Source organism: Trachinotus anak, unplaced genomic scaffold (genome assembly GCF_046630095.1).
Source record: "Trachinotus anak isolate AG129_WGS33_773 ecotype Australia unplaced genomic scaffold, CSIRO_AGI_Tana_v1 ptg000026l, whole genome shotgun sequence".
Taxonomy (NCBI): Eukaryota; Metazoa; Chordata; class Actinopteri; order Carangiformes; family Carangidae; genus Trachinotus; species Trachinotus anak.
Window position 1 is genome coordinate 11,293,468 of NW_027273877.1, and position 17,994 is coordinate 11,311,461.

Genomic DNA, 17,994 nt, shown 5'->3' on the forward strand with positions numbered 1-17,994 from the left:
GGCATGGTACAGTAAATATTAAAATATGGGTTGGCTTTGTCATGGATGTCTAATATTTTAATGTAACTGAGATTATACACTTCATCTTGAAGTTTCGCAACATGGTGGTATTTGCAAGTGGAGGCATTTTTACCCCCAGTGGAGAACTGTGTAGAAAAGTCAAACATACACATTTAAATGCAAATGGATAGATTGTCTGCTACTATTCTACATATTATCTGAGAAGATTAATCAACATTTGTTTGACCATATAAAAAGGAAAGTATATTCATACTTTCATGGACTGTAGTTGAGCTTGAGATGGATAGTCTTTTATGTTCATGAAATGAACATAAACTGGTGTATACGACGACTGCAGTAAAAGCACCAGTTCTGTTGTTAATGCTTTACATTATATATTTTAAGGTTTAAGTTGTTGTGGTGAAATCTGTTGTTGGGAGAAAAGTCATATGGTCTCCATGATGTGTCCTCGGAAGTTATGGTTTACACTCCAGTTATAATTTATACAAAACCAGCTGCTGTGTCCAGAAATAACCCAAATGTCACCAGAAGCCACCATATCTGTTTAACTGAAACCTACTCCAGACATGCAAATGTTTAAGAAGACAGAGCTATTAAAGTGAGGGCACATTCAATTATTCTTTTATTTTAAAACATATGTATTTTTTAACTGAATTTTTGAATTCAGTCTGAATTCAAAAATTCTGGAACTGGAAGGGTTTGAAGGAAAAACGACTAAATGCAGGGCAAGTGGGCAGGGAGCTGAGGATCACAGAGGAATGGTCCAAAGGTTGGGCAGGGGTAGACCAAGAGTCCCCAGGCCCAAGGGCTGGACAAACTGACAGAGCCACTCGGGGAAATGGAGGCTGGGCAGCCAATAGGCCAGACAGACAGCCTGAAACAGATCGAGCCATTCCAGGGTGTCAGCATGGATAAAGACAGGAATGTGCTGGAGGGCATTGGTGAAGGCAAAGATGGCAAAGACAAGGTCTCTCTGGAGGTTGATTGGGAGGTAAACAGCAAAGACAGAGTCTCTTTAGTGGTCAAGCTGGAGGCCAACGGAGGACTGGATTTCTCCAGAGATCAAAGTGGGGGTGACGGCAAAGACTGGATCTTTCCCGAGGTGCATCCTCTCTGGAAGTTAGGCAGGAGGCCGGCGATGCAGGTTGTGACCCTCTGGAGAACGTACCAGACAGGTGAAGCCACTCTGGAAGGGGACCTGGAGACTGGTGACAAGGATGGAGATTTGGAAAACTAGCTGGCATCAGAGTGCTGGTTGGTGCAGGCCACAGGACCAATGAAGTGCAGAGCTGGAGGTGGTCCGGTGGAGCGCTGACCGGACATCTGCTGATCTGGGATTTCTAGCTCTGGGTCAGCAAGGGCAGCCAACTGGAGGTCAGAAGGGACCTCCAGGACCTCCAAGGAGTAATACCTGCTCCTTGACTTCTGCTCAAAGGACCAGAAGGAGCTCAAAGGAGCAGAAGTCAAGGAGCAGGTATTGGCCAGACCACCGACATGAGACCTGGAGTTGTAGATGGACAGATGACTGGGGATCAGAAGCAGATTTGGGCTGTTTTCTGGGGACCCGGGGCTAAGGCTTGGGCTGCCTGGGCAACTGAATTTCTATGAAGCTGGGCAAAGCTGCAAAATTTTCCAAAATAACATATATTCAGAGCATCCAGAAATACTCAGCATTTGAAATGCTAAGCAGGGGTGTCGTAGCTAGGTGCTTGCTAAGGTGATTTTAAATTTGGCTAAATAGTGCTTTAGTGCTTTAATGTAAAATGCAAAACCATTGTATGGTCTTTAGAAGTCAAATCTATCTCAGGATATCACTGCCACTGAACAGTTGCTGCATCTGAAATGAATTATAAATCTCACCTCACATGCTGTCTGACATTTCTCTTCACTGGATTCTCTTCACTAGTGTGAGAGACTCCTGTTTCATAGATCCAGAATACAAAGGTCGTTGTCATTTAATAATGGATAGATGTAAATGAAGAGTCTGGCTACTCAGTGTTTCCTCACATACATCAACTCCACTGAGCAGAAATTAAAATGGAAATTTAGGCCTTGAACTGAGTTGAGGGTCCCATTGACCCTTGCTATGATTTATGGCAGGTGATTACATCCCCTTGATGCTACCTGGACCACTTGAGCTCATTCCATGCTCCAATTCATTTCTAAATACAGTGTTTAAAATATACCTCTTTTTATTAATTATAAATGCAAAATTCATTATTCACCTGTTTGTCATTCATTGAACGTCATAATTGATGTTTAATGAATGACAAATGATAGATGTATGATATGATATGATATGATATGATATGATATGAATGTATGATAGATGTGATATAATTTGTTTTCATATTTTAGTTTACATATATTGATACACAGGATGAATAAGAGAATGTGAATTGATTCTTGTGAAACCCTTTGATCAGAATTCACACTCAGTGTATTGACAAACATGGTTGTATTTTACATTTTGCAATTATCATTATCATCTTGGATTTCACAGGAGAGGTTATTTAGTGAATAATCAAGCAATTCAATTGTAATTCAAATACAATTCATAGGAAATTATGAACATATGACTCTATGATCATAATTTACAATGATCCAAATGTGGTAAAAGAAAGTCTGCAGATGAGTGAGTTCTGATGTTAAAGCTGATTCTGACTATCTATGAAATAATCAAAAACTAAGTTTTGCCAAAAGTCAAAATAATAGACACACAGGCACTTTAAGGTCCCATATTATGTAAAGGTACACGTCCATGTGTTTTTTGATTATAAAGCATGACTGGGTTCTATATTAATACTATGAAAGTATCAAAAAGAAATGCACACTGCTGTATTCAGAATATAAGCCTTAAACTGAGCCATCAAGACTTCTGTAACCACCCTCAGACATGCATCAGGTGTCCAGATGCAGGGGCCCACCTGGACCCACCATTCAACCTCGCAGGATTTGGTTTCTCTGAGCGGTGAGCCCATCAGAAGACAGGCTCAGAGCCAGAGCTCACTCACCTGTTGTTACAAGAGCTCCAGAAAGAAGAGAGGAGATGTAAAACTACACTGAGATTGTTTTTGACACTTAAACCACAAATACATCTACTCATAGATATCAAAACTTCAAATAAAACAGGAAACATGTATAAAATGCAACACCTTTAATATAATTTATTTTAGGAAGTGCAATGGACAGGCACCAGCAGGAGGGTGCATCTGTGTGTTTGTGGTCTAAAAAGAAATATAGCAATATATGATAAGTAATTGCAACAAATGCAAATTAGGGGTATGCGAATTATTTTACATTACTGTTCCTAAACACAATATGAATATTTAAGGGTAACAACTCCACCACACTCAAATAACTGGTATACATAGCAACCATGCAGTGCCCCTCCACACTAACTGGGCAATTTGGAGTAAAATACTTTTTCTCTGAGCAAACGATGAGTGGTGTCATCCATCGTTGATGATGACACCAAAAATATCCTTTCATTAAAACCATAAACTATTCTTACATTAAACTCATAATTATTAAATTGACTTAAAACTCTATAACTGACCCTGATGGCAGCTACACTGTGAGTTGTCACTATGGCACCAAGCTTCCAGCCATGCTCTTTTCACATGTACAAGTACTGCTTTGTACTTTATAACTGAAAGTTAATGTGGCCATTTGCTCTGTTGCTCACTGAGCTGTTTTCTGTCCATAAACATGGACACAATGAAGGTTTTTCATTAAAATTGGGGTCTGAGGTCTGTTTCAACCTGTTCACAGGTGGGAAAGCCATTCACCCAACAATGGGGTGGGGCACAGAAGAGCTGTGATACATTGAGAGAATGATACATTGGGCAACAGTTTGTAGACATATTGATAGGAGACACAATGAACTCATCCTGAGAGTAAAAAGCACAAGACACATGACTCATATTACATTCTGTCATCTCAGTACTTCTTACTTCCACCACTGCGTCTAGGTGACACTGCTGCTCAGCATGATAAGAAACTGAACTGTTTCATAAAAAAACTGAAAGCAGCACTGTTTGTGTCTGTCACAAGCAGCTGACAAAAACTTACACAGGCAATGCAGACATACAGAATGGGCCTAATGATAATACCATTTATGTGATTCCAGGTGGCAAACACTACTGAAGCTATATGGGTTAGAATAGAAAGATGAGGGTAAGAGAAAGATTACACAATGGTGACTTAGGGCAACAGATCACTAGCCATGACTCTGCCAGGACTAACCAAAACAAGTGTTTGAGGCTAACAGGCATATTTGATCCAACAAAAAGGTTTTCCAGCAGATCTTATGCTTTTCCAGACAAAAATAGTAAAAGCAAAAAAAATACTAATTTAAAACACGTTTGTCATCAAGCTGTTTCTTCTTATTAAAATACAAATTTTGAAGTAGACCAAACACTTGACCATTCTCAGACCACCCTCAGCACAGACCAGGGACTCTTCGTAAAGTTTGGTTTGTGGACCATGTGTGGGTGACAAGCAGGAGCTTAGGGCTACACCTTGTTATGGGCAGTCAACCAAGCAGAGGAGTGCTTACACTACTCTGAGACTTGCCTCCATTACAGCAAATGAACTACTTTCATTACTGGTATTATTATTACTAAAGGAGGCACAGGAGCAATTAAACATAAGGCACACCAAGCAGAGAAAGAGCAGGAGAGAGGGAAGGAGAGAGAGAAGTCATCGGTAACTGAAAAAGAAACTAGCAGATCTGAATAGCATGTAAACAACAGAAACGCTAGCAACTGGAAATGAGACAATAGTACGGCAATAAAAGCCCTGTTGAGAAAGATTCTTTCCACTGGTTCACTAGAAGGTTTTTAATTTTTGAGTTTTTGTTAAAATGGCAAACAGGAGCAACTGAAAACGAGGGTTTGTACTAAAATACAGCTATGACCAACTCTACAGAGGGAGTTAGACATAAAGACCAGCCTGTAATAAAATTCTGTTATGTTATGGAGTTGAGGTAAATAAAGATTAAACTACTGTGGATCCCAGACTGAGGCTGTGCTGTGTGTGGGAGACAAAATGATAAAGATAATTAGTCTCTTCTAACTTTCTCTCTGAGTGATCATTTTACAGTAAATCACAGCTCGGTCTTTGTCTTTCATTTATGTGTTTGGTGATTTTGTCAGACGATGTCACAGTTATGAAATTAGGATTTCGCCATATGAGAACCTAGTCTTGTCACAAATTACCTATTTTGCTATTAGTTGGCTTTAACATACAACATACTGTTGTAAAAGGTAAATTATAGAATTAAGAGGTAAATCTTTTTTTTTGAGTGCTACCTACCATACTGTACATACATTAAGTTCATGCAGTGGCCCATGCAGTGGCCCATGAAGTTTAATTGCTGTGACAATGAGATGTCCTAATGCATGGCTAAGTTCAGCCACTGACCCAGATCAGTTTGATGGAGGAGGCCATTTGTTCTTTCTGTTTACAATGAGGGGAAATCATTTGTCTCACTGAACTCTTTTCACTTTAAAAACAGGTGACAGACTACATAAGATGTTTTTTAAAATCATCTAACATTAAAATTTGTGCTGTGCTGTTACTTGGCCAATCTCAATTCTTTGTTCATTACACACATTAAATATCTACTTTCTTCTTAACCAAACCAACAATGAATGTCTCCTACTAACATATACTGTGTGTGAGTATCAAAGCCTGATATAGCTTCTTCCTCTGAGCTGTAGAGAACATATAATGGAGCCACACTGGTGCACTGGGTGATATGTTCCTTCATCACCATTAACATACACACTGTAGGAACCATTGGGCTTTAGCCACAGACAAAGTTGGGAAGTCAGAAAGTGTTTAGAGACGAACCAACACATTATTGGTTTGGGCCTTCTCTTGTTAAAAAGTAAGAATATCAGTCTTATACTTTAAGATGATCAGATCAGATACACCAGAAACACTTTTTTAGATAATCATCATCATTATCATCTATAATTGTAGTTTTTTACAGAGCAGAGCCTTCAGAATTATACTTTCAGCCCAGAGTTCTCAATTTTTGCCAAGCACTCATAGTGCCCATTGACCCAGTCCTTTTTCTATCATACACACAGTTACACACTGATGGTAAAATAGGGGCAATTTACTATTCAGTATCTTGGCCATGCAGACTGGAGGAGCATAGAAATATGCCGACTCCCAGCCAGCTGGGAGTTGAGCCGGGGGGTCTGCTGCTCAGGGCTCAGCATGCCCATATAGTATGTGCCCTAACCATTCAGCCATCGGGACACCCACTAGAGTATTATTTTTATTGGAAACTTATGACTTTTAGTCCACTTAGACAAATATTGTTCTTTTGATTCCACCACATTTCTGTGGAGTACTTGCTACTCTTAGTCAGTGGAATGAATTTTATTTTATTTTTTGAAAATGTGCTACACTTTATGCTGTTTCAGTTCAGTTGATTTTGAACCTGGCAGTGTCCTAACAATGCTCTGTTAGAAGAAGATGAGGCAGAAGATTTCTCACTAGAGACCACGTTTGAAATCCTTTGATTTTAAATATTTGCTGTTTACCACAACCAAACTTGATGACTGCTTAAAAGAAATATGAAAATGACAGTGCTCCTTCCGTTGATTCATTCATTTATGGGAATTTCTAGAGGCTTTGTATCATATTCTACAAGTTTTAAAAAAGCAAATACAGTGCTTTAACTCAAGTAAGAATTTTATTGAACGACTTGTGTTGGAGAAATATTTGGCCAGGAGGATCCATACTTGGACCCCATACTTTGACTAATCCATCCTTGGACTAACCCCACTATGGAGCTGTGGATTTTGTCCATTTTTGCTACCTGTGCTACTGCTATTAGTGCAACAGCAACTGCAGATAGAAAGAAGCTGGCAGCTACATCTGGCTCAAAACATCTCTTCTCACATTTTTGACAAAAAAGTAATAAAACTTAATTTAAATCAGTCCCTAGGTATATATATTTCTACTTTTTGTGTCTATGGCATATAGGGAATTAGGACAAGAATTAGGACTTTCCCTGTTATGTTATATTATTTCTCTGTTTAATTTGTACAACCTGTGCAACATGAGAGAGCCAAATAATCTCACTGTGGATTACCTGTCTTCTCTGCACTGCCAGGGAACAACCAGACCCCTGCAAACAGACAAATTTCTGTATTGACACTTTCTTTTCAGCAAGAATTCCTCCCTACTCCACATACAACAGTTTAGAAGATGATTTCCAAGCTGTAGTATTTTAGCTGATAGAGTCTGGCTAAAAATGGGTGAAAGGAGAGCTTCAGGGTGAAGTGGGATTAGCGAAAACAGCTCTTCATACTTATCCACCTTTCCCACTCTATCTGCAAATTATGTTCCTAGGCTAAGTCTTTGACAGTGGTGACAAGAAACAGACCTTATCCCCAACAAATTTTAAGTTTTCCTCTCAACCACTTCATAATACTTGAACAATAATTCTGTGCTTTGTTATTTCACTGCACTGAGATGATGCACGTTTCCATTTTTCTTTCTCATTGAGATATAAAACCAGGTTTAAATAAACAAGCAGTTTTATAACCTGTATGCTTATGCTCATATATACATATGAAAAAAGAACAGAGATGTTTGTAGATATAGTAGAAACAGATCAGACATATGTTCATAGATGTAGATGAAAAAGATCAGATTCACAGAACTGTTTTCCATCATCACAGATGTTATTTGACTAAATAACGTATGACCAATGTTATCAGAGTAACTGTTCTGTTGTGAAGGAATGCATTGTGATGAACACCTGCTTATGTTTTAAAATGGAAAGATAGAGAGATGGTGGGTGGGGGTGGAGGGGTCCTTCCCCAGAAAAAACATTGTAATTTCAAACAGATTCCCTGCATTTTGACACCAGCTAACCTCTTGGATTAAGTTCAGTAACAGGCAGCTGCACTATAGTCCAGATCAGTTAGGCTGAGGTGCTGTGAAAACCAAGAACTCATCAAGACCAGTTTAGAACTGGTGGATCAGGACAGGAAGTGATTATTAACAGCTGTTTCATATGCAAAATGATTTAGAAAAACATCATGGATCTAAAATGGTTGCAGGCTGCAGGCTACTAGACCATCTTCAAGCTCAAATGAGACAAATCATTGATATCAATGAAATCACCTCACAACACATCACAGTATGATCTGGATGACTAAACCTAGTGATACTATGTTAAACCTGAGGGTTGTTATTCTCAACACTCAAGATCATCTTCAAAGTCTAACAACTGGAACAACTTAAAAACACTCTGGGTGAAGGAAATGACCTCACAACAACTGTCTGATGTCACTTGTTTGTTTTCCTCACAGTTTCTAGTGTCAGCTGTTCTCAGAGCTCTTCCAGCTGCTGGAGTTGTGATGTTATACAGGAATCAATAATCAGAAGTTCACTGACATAACCAGATTTCAGTATTGAGGCATAATCACAGTCATGATTTTGTAAAGCTATACTAACCTAAAAACCTGTTATTAAATCATGAAAACGTTTCAGAGCGACAGAGACACAGAACATCACTGTAACCATAGTAACTCACTCATACACCTGCCTGCTTGTACACGGTATGAGAGGAGCATCATGGGAATAAATGAGCTCCAATAACAGATTTACTGGTGTTCCTCTCTTTCCCCCCTGATGGTCTGAGTAACTGTCTTTGGCCCAGTGTAACTCTAGTCAGAGGTAAATATCACAGGTTAGACTCTGAAAACAGCAGATTTGTATGAGACAGAAGGAAATGCTCCTGTTCTCCTTCAGCCTGACTCTCAGAGAATCAGCTTCTCATTGTGGCCCTGACTCACCACCAATCATTTGGCTGGTTTTGCTTCTTCTCCACATGAAGCTTCAACAGAGGGAGAAGAAAATAAAAATGACAACTGAGGGGGCAGAGCCTCTTAACACCCACCTAATCACTGGTGACCACATTTAAGCTCAGCGCAGCAACACTAAGAAAGATATAGAACTATATTACACATACATAATGATGTGGAGCATGTCAGACATGCTAACATCATAAGCTCAGATGGATTCTCCACATTTCAACTCTTCAGGTCTGTCATGTATTGTGTTGTAGTACTGGAGCTGCCAATAGGAGGAGCTGTAACATTACATACGTTGTTCTATTTCTACTGTAGACGCACAAGTAAAACAGGTTCTGTCTGCTTCAGGTGGTCTCCTCCTTTGGTCTGATAGAGCACAATGTCATTTTACAAAAACCATGAATACGAGAGTGTAATTCATTCAGATTCAGCAGCATCATAAACCAGCAAAAACAGTGGTGAATGAGGTGGTGAAGTCAGATCGTCTGTCTGTTCCTTATCATGTATCTTCCTTTAGTCCGGAAGGCACCACAGATTCACAGAACCAAAAGTGTTCTTCAGAAAAACTATTCCATGTTGTGAATATTGTCATGTGAAGTCCAGCAGACAGTCGAACAACAACTTCTTCACTTCTCCCAACAGAAAAACAAGTTTTTCACCTGACTGGAGGCTTTGGGTGTGTTTGTTTTCATTAGTTTACTGCCTGGTTATGTACTCCTAACCAATGAGTAAGCCAGCTGACCTGTTCTCTGGCTAGAGACAACAAAAAAAGAGACACTGATTGGATAAAGTCTTTAAGCCTGATTTCTGAAGCTGCTATAGCTAGCATCCAGCCCCCTCTGTTGGCCAAAACAAGCACAACGCTAGACATCTGTCTGCTTTGCTGCCCATCTCTCCACTCTGTTTTTAATTCACAGAGAAAAACGGGGACATTTCCAGGGATAGCTCCAGCCGGGGACAGGACACCAAAAACGAGGATAAGACTAACTAGTCAAACTAGTTTGACTAGTTAGTCTGAGTCAAACTAATCTTCAGAGTTCAAGTCATTCTACTGTGAAATTCCCTCTTTGTGAAGCTCAACAAGGAAACTGTTCAGAGCTGAACTTCATGAGCTTCAAGTCCAGAGACATTGATGATGCTCTGTCAGATCCAGAGGAACACACATGGATGATAGTGGACTGGACTCTGTGTGTGACAGTGGAGCTGTTCTCAGACCAGTTCAAACTGCAGCACTGAGAGTCATCTCCACTTCTTCCGATTCCTCTGTCAGTCACTGCTGGATCAAGCTCTCCTCCCCACTCTCATCTCCATCTGTGAAGAGAAGAAGAAAGCAGAGGAGATGAATCAGTGTTTATAGAGACAGTGATGGATTCACTCCTGTTACCTGTCAGCTGATGTCACTTTAAACACAGAGTCTCTGTGTGTTGATCAACATGTGAGCTGCTTCTGAAACATCACCTGACTGAAAATGGAGGCTGTCACTAAGAGCCAGGGACTGTCAGGCTCCATCACACTGATCTCAGAGCTGTGACACAGATGAAACTGATCAGCTGTTTAGTGTTGAAACCAGAGAACAAACAGTCTCAGATCAGATTGGACAGTTTGATGAATGAGGACACTGTCTCTGTCCATCTGTGAGGCTGTCAGCTGGAATCAGCTTTATTTCCTGTACACATCAACACAACAACAACAGTCGTCTTCCACTCACACACATGATCACAACAAGCTTGTGGCTGCTCTGATTGGCCGACTGTTGTCTCTCTCTCTGTCTTTCTGTCCAATCCTGAAGCCTGTCCCCGTTCTCCTCTCACAGCTTCACTGAGGAAAGCAGCCACTGAGGAGGTTGGAGGTTCACAGGAAACACTGGATCTTTGCTCTGATACTAACTGTGTTTAGTACAATACTGCTGAGAGCAGCATGGACTGACTCCGCCCCTCTACTGACCTCAGAGTCTCCAGTCTACAGTCTGGACTCTCCACGAGACCACGGAGATCCTTCAGGTCTGAATCCTGCAGGTTGTTTCCACTCAGGTCCAGTTCTCTCAGATGGGAGGGGTTGGACTTCAGAGCTGAGACCAGAGAAGAACAGCTGATCTCTGACAACCTGCAGTTCCTCAATCTGAATAAAGAATCAAAGATGTGAGTTTAGGAGGAGTTCCTGCTTGAAACCACAAAGAGTCAAACAGACAAAATAAAAACAGCTCTCATTAATATTCATGACAACATGCTGCTGCTTCAATAAAGACGTAGTGACTCCACCTCTTCATACAAACTATCTATATCTATACAAACTCATGTTGTGCAGATTCTACTAAAGATCCTCAAGTTTTCAAGGACAACAAACATGTCAGGCTGAAGTTTGGAGACATGAGAACAAATGTATAAAAATATATATTAAATTCACTAGTTGATGGAACGGCAGAGACACAGACACCTGGTGACTGAGCTCAAATATTTAACACAGTCAAACCTATAGGATTTAAAGTGATGAAACAACCTGTTGCTATGACAACTTGGCTTTGAATATTGGAGTCAGTACAAACATCACAGAGCCTTATAAAAGTGTTGGGACCATCAGCTATTGATTATAGATCAGTTATTGTCTGACAGATTCAATGTGTTTCTGTTGGTGTTTTAAAAAGTCATGAGGTGAAAGTTGAAGAGAAACAGTCACTGGACTAAAAGCAGAGAAGAAGAAAACAAACTTTACCATGAAGATCCTCAGTGTGGATCAGTATAATATCAGCCTCATGTCTGCAGCTCAGTGTCAACACAACTTTCACATCACGTTCATCTCAGCACAGAAAGAAAACATGGAGTCTGACCTCAGAGTCTCCAGTCTACAGTCTGGATTCTGCAGAAAACCACACAGACCCTTCACTCCTGGATCCTGCAGGTTCTGGTTCCAGCTCAGGTCCAGTTCTCTCAGATGAGAGGAGTTGGACTTCAGAGCTGAGCCCAGAGAAGAACAGCTGATCTCTGACAACCTGCAGTCCCACAATCTGAATAAAGAATCAAAGAAGTAGATCAATGATTGATAATCAATCAGATTTGTCCTGATCAATGATCTTTGAGAAGAGTGACTTTGTCCTTCTGTTATTGTGGATCATCATCATGTCAGTACAACACAACATTGTCAACACAACAGTTGTGTGTGTTGTGTTACAGATGAAAACACACACACACACACACAGTTTGATCAAACAGACATTAGTCCTGACACTTCACTGAAATCTATTGAAAAAAAGAAGATTGTTTCTTCACTTTCTTTGGACAAATATTAGTTGTGAGGATCTTGTGTATGTTGTTGTGATAAAAATTACTTGACTTGAACAACTAACACTGGACATTTTCTCCAGTGGATTTAGAAAACATGAGTCCTCTTACTGAGAGAAATATGAGTGTGTGAGCTGTGAAGGTTGAACTGAAGTGAACAGACATTATTCATGACAAGTGAGTGAAATGAGCTGAAAGTGAAGAATCATTCTCAGTGTGAGAGAAGAACAACTGGAAACATGAGACAACAACTATTTACAATGTCATTCATTCATTCACAGTCAATGGATTCAACTTGTGTGAAGCTTCATTAGCTGTGGATTCAAGATATAAGATCTACAACAGTGAACTGACCTCAGAGTCTCCAGTCTACAGTCTGGACTCTGCAGAAAACCACACAGACCCTTCACTCCTGGATCCTGCAGGTTCTGGTTTCTACTCAGGTCCAGTTCTCTCAGATGGGAGGGGTTGGACTTCAGAGCTGAGACCAGAGAAGAACAGCTGATCTCTGACAAACTGCAGTCCCTCAATCTGAATAAAGAATCAAAGATGTAGATCAATGATTGATAATCAATCAGATTTGTCCTGATCAATGATCTTTGTCTAAAACGAGTAGAGTGACTTTGTCCTTCTGTTATTGTGGATCTTCATCATGTCAGCCCTCTACACACATCATCCAAATGTCAGCACAACATTCATACAGCTGTTGATGTGAACACAGGTTGATCAGCTGCTGCTGACCTCAGTTCAGTCTGTAATCAGAGGAGAATCAGAGGATTCATGTCTGTTTAGTCTGTTCCCTCTCTGACACTACAGACATCAGCACAGAAACAAAACACTGAGGACGTGAACAAACAGTGAGAACTCAGTCACACTGTTCAGAACAAACATGGTGGAGCAGCTTCAATGTTCCAAAGTCACCAAACAACTGCACAATGTCACATTTACAGGAGGAGGGAAAATATTTCTCTGTGTCCACATCTTTAAAGAAGAACTTGTGTTACTGTTGAGAACTTGAGGAGGACGAGTGCTCGGCCTCAGTCTACCACCGGTGTTACAGCCCATTCTGTGAGCCGTCAGATTCTGTGACCTGCAGCAACAACCAGTTCACCTTCAGGTAACGTTCAGAGCCTCCTGCTGGAAAACACCACAGATTTATTCAGCTGATCTTCACTGAATGAGGAAGTAGAATTCATCTGATTTTCACATCAACCCCCCAGTGAGGAGCAGACTGAGTGAGGACGGGGTTAATGAAGGTCACAGAGCAGAGATCAAACCTGTGCTCACAGTCCTACAACCCTTCAGCTCAGCACAACGTCCACGGTTTAGGTCTGATAGTTGATGAACAGAGTTTCTCTGAGTGTCAGTGTCAGTCTGCTCTGGTAACTGCTCCTGAACCACAGTCACATGACCACTTGTGTTATTCATGTGATTAGAAGAAGCTCCATTCTTCAAGATCAAGTCTGACCTTTTGTTGTGTTCACACACAATCAACTTGATATGACATGAAGGACACCTGGAGCGCTTTGAATTCACAGTGCACAGGTTAAGAGAAATACAACGTGGACCTGAAGAGAACAGAAGTGAGAGCAGCTCAGTTCAGGTAACAGGGACCAGACTGATCTGCCAACAAAACTCCTACAGCCAACCTCCCCTGGAGCTCAGCTTTCAGAACAGGCTCCTCTGCCTCTGCTGCCAGCTCTGTGTATCTGAGCTGTTTCCTCTCAGTGGCCGTTTCTACTGCGTCCTCCCATGGTACTGTCAGCTCCACAACATACACAAGCTGCTGTGTTTCTGACCACAACACAACATCTGCTCTCAGATCAGTGGCAGCTGTCTCCTGAGGAACTAGGAGCTGTTTTCCTGGATCTCCTCTGATTGGCCAGTCCCTCCCTGCCTTCAGATGCATCACGCCTCTTCAAAGCTGCTTCCTGAGTCCTTCACCCTCACCAGCAAATCAAATCCATCTTGTCTCCTTCTGCCTCTAGTGAGTTCACCTCTGAGCTCTGACTCTCAGTGGCTGCTGGGAGACACCTCAGCACCTGCTGATGTCTCCAGGTGTGTGGGCCTGGAGACTTTCTCATTTTAAGATCAAACTCTGTCAATTCTCTGCTGCTCTGAATCACAGCTAGCAGCTAGCTACCACGCCCCTGTTTAGCATTTCAGCTGCCAGCTCTTTACTGCTTCCTCCTCCAGGATTTGTTGTTTTTCATTCGTCCCTGCTCCACCTTTCTCCTTCTCCTATAACACAACGTTATTAGTCTACACAATAATCAGTCCGGCCCGGCCCCCAAACGGCCCCTGGGGATTCTCCTGACCCTCCCCATCACCACTCTGCTCCTGGTCTCATCTTCCTTCTTTCTCTTCACTGGCTGATCTTTCAAATCCTCACACAGAAATCCTGAAAATGAACCAACCAATGAAAAACTGGAACTTCACACATTTGAACTGAATATAAAACTACAACAGCCCCAGTCAGTGAACTGACCTCAGAGTCTCCAGTCTACAGTTTGGACTCTCCAGTCCAGCACACAGCTGCTTTACTCTTGAAACCATCAGGTTGTTTCCATTCAGGTTCAGGTGTATCAGATGGGAGGGGTTGGAGCTGTTCAGAGCTGAGGACACGACTTCACAGTGAGTCTCTGAGAGTCGACAATTAACAAGTCTGTGATGAGAGAAAATATAAGATGTGTTAGAATAAAATCAGACAGTTTGTAATAAAAGACACTGAAGTTAAAATGCATCTGATGAGAAAAGATGATGATGTGATGAACATCTGCTCTTCACATCTGTGGCTCAGCTCATCTGATCTGATTGTGTTTGACATGAAACAATAATTCTCATCACTCTCTCTCAGACCTGCAGAGTTTCATGGGAATCTTTGTTGTGCAGATGAAGGAGGGAAAATGATGTTACATTTCTGCTTCCATCATATGATTTCACCCAGAGTCAGAATCTTATTCTCCAGTGTTTTTAAACTGACTCCAGATTGTTTGGCTCTGCTGCCTCTCTGTAGAAGTCAACACACACCACTGCATAAAACACATCTGGCTCATTGTGGTGAATCAGTGGCAGCGCCCACGTTGATCCATGAACAAACTGTCCTCAGTAAAACACTAGTGATCAACACTTAGTGGACTCGACAGTTACAACCTGGAAGTGTGTGTGTGAGTCTGTGTGTGTGCAGCTCTACAGTGAACTAAGATTTTCCTCATTTCAAATTGTAAACCAATAGAAAATCAATATGTGGTGTCATTGTTGATGTCGTGGCGGCCTGTCACAGATAAATCAGTGTGTGGGAAACACTGAGGTCTAATCTACAGATACTGAGCCCACACGTCTTAATGTCTTCTGGTTTTCACAGAAGGTCTTCACAGAAACATGACACTGAGCTCTGGTGTGTAGAAGAAGACTGAATCCTCCCATTCTGCTCTGATAGATTCACACCTGTGTTCTTGGCTGAAGCTGAACATTTCCTGATACGACTCTCCTCTACAGCAACAAGAGAGAAAACACCTGGGACTTTCTGTCTCATTCAACACAATCTATGGAAAGACTTTAAAGCTCCACCATGACACTTGAAAAAACACAAGTTCACTCTTCAACATGAAAAGTTCAATAATCAATAAAGCTCAGCCTTGATCAGGTCAATACACTCAGGGGTTTACATCTCCACTCTTGGTCTGCTTTGACCAGTTGAGTCATTTCACTGATGTGATGACTTTTCTCTGCTTGTGCAGCTGTTACATTCTGTTTGATCATGAACCATTATCCCATCAGTGTTTGTTGTTACCACAGTGGCTGCTGTTCAGCTCCACTTTTAAAGCAGCTTTCATTGGAGCCCACTGTTTTTGTCTCCTGTGATTTAACCTAACAACCCTCGGCTGTTAGGTTAAGGTGTGTCAGGCAGCAGAGATGAGGGGGGGCTACAGAGGTCTGGTGTCTTCAGACTCCGCCCACACTGATTCAGGTGACATCACCTGAGGACATTTATCAGACTGGAGCTGGAGACACTAAAGGTTGAATACTACTGTTATCTCATATGCAGGTGTCCTCCCCAACACCTGGAAACACCTGGAAACACACTCTGAGGTGTAAGATCAGTGGAGCTGCTCTAATTAGCTTGATCAAGTTTGAATTAAACCAAAAAGACTCAAAACAACACAGAACATTAACAAATCAATGAAGCATCCGACAATTATTACAAATAAACAAAACAAGTGTTTTTATGAACTTCACAGCAACAATCACAACCAACTGAAACATCAACATTTTGGTGCCTTTTGGTGACCTTTGTTTCAAAGTCAAACGAAAAATAATGAGAAGAAATGAAAACTGTGTTTATCTGAATTTGACTCAGCTACTCATCTAATCTACTGATTGATAATTATATTGATCGTGTCTGGACTCACCGAGCCTTCCTGCAGTTCCTCACAGCTGGGATCAGTCTCCGTCGTCCCTCCTCTGATGTGTTGTACTTCTTCAGGTCCAACTCATCCAGAACCTCCTCTGACATCTGCAGCATGTAGGCCAGAGCTGAGCAGTGGATCTCAGAGAGTTTCTTCTCTGATCTGTTCTCTGACTTCAGGAGCTCTTGGATCTCCTGATGAACTGAGTGGTCCTTCATCTCCATCAGACAGTGGAAAATGTTGATGCTTCTGTCAGGAGAGATTTCATAACTGTTCATCTTCTTCAGGTTGTTGATGGCTCTCTGGATGGTTCCTGGACTGTTCTCTGTCTGACCCAGCAGACCTCCTAAGAGTCTCTGGTTGGACTCCAGAGAGAGGCCATGAAGGAAGCGAACAAACAGGTCCAGGTGGCCATTTTTACTTCTGAGGGATTTCTCCATGGCTGTCCTCATCAGCTCCTGTGGACTGCTGTTCTTTTTTTTGTTCTTCTTCTTTCCTTTATATCTCTCATCATACTTGAGCTTCTTCCTCTTTGTCTGAACCAGCAGGAAGTGTGAGAACAGGTCAGTCAGGGTCTGGGGCAGCTTTCCTCTCTGCTCTGTAGTCAACATGTGCTCCAGAACTGTAGCAGTGATCCAGCAGAAGACTGGGACTTGACACATGATGTGGAGGCTCCTGGACTTCTTGATGTGCGAGATGGTTCTGCTGGACAGCTCTTCATCACTGGATCTCCTCCTGAAGTACTCCTCCTTCTGGGAATCAGTGAAACCTCGTACCTCTGTTACCCTGTCAACACATGTAGGAGGGATCTGATTAGCTGCTGCAGGTCTGGAAGTGATCCAGACCAGAGCCGAGGGAAGCAGGTTCCCCTGGATGAGGTTTGTCAGCAGTAGGTTGACTGATGACGTCTGTGTGACATCAGACACAACCTCCCTGTTGGTGAAATCCAGTGAAAGTCTGCTTTCATCCAGGCCGTCCAAGATGAACACAGCTTTACAGACAGCCAGCTGCTCTGCTGTGACCTTCTGTAATGTTGGATGGAAAACATGGAGCAGCCTGAGAAGACTGTACTGCTGCTCTCTGATCAGGTTCAGCTCCCTGAACGAAAGCAGAACCAGCAGACTGACATCTTGGTTCTCCAAGCCCTCTGCCCAGTCCAGACTGAACTTCTGCACTGAGAAGGTTTTTCCAACGCCAGCGACGCCGTTGGTCAGAACCACTCTGATGGGTCTCTGTTGGTCAGGTAAGGCTTTAAAGATGTTGTGGCACTTAATTGGAGCGTCATGGAGGGTCTTCATCTTGGAAGCTGTCTCCAGCTGCCTCACCTCATGTTGGGTATTAACCTCTTCACTCTGTCCCTCTGTGATGTAGAGCTCAGTGTAGATCCTGTTGAGGAGGGTTTCACTTCCTGTTCCATCACTTCCTTCAGTAACACGTTCA

At 41.8% G+C, this 17,994-nt stretch overlaps 1 protein-coding gene across 9 annotated transcripts in view; it reads right to left on the reverse strand.

The window, feature by feature from the left end:
- Positions 1-3,212: 3,212 nt before the first annotated feature.
- LOC139609615 (NACHT, LRR and PYD domains-containing protein 12-like) overlaps positions 3,213-17,994 on the reverse strand; it is a 41,233-nt gene continuing 26,451 nt past the window's right edge. For all 9 annotated transcript variants that reach the window (XM_071464461.1, XM_071464459.1, XM_071464463.1 and 6 more), the window contains 3 exons: positions 12,500-12,676; positions 10,815-10,988; positions 3,213-10,181 (listed from right to left, as the gene is read on the reverse strand). In XM_071464461.1, coding sequence (XP_071320562.1) covers positions 10,172-10,181; positions 10,815-10,988; positions 12,500-12,676 — 361 coding nt within the window. In that variant the 3' untranslated portion in view covers positions 3,213-10,171. The remainder of the gene's footprint in view (positions 10,182-10,814; positions 10,989-12,499; positions 12,677-17,994) is intronic.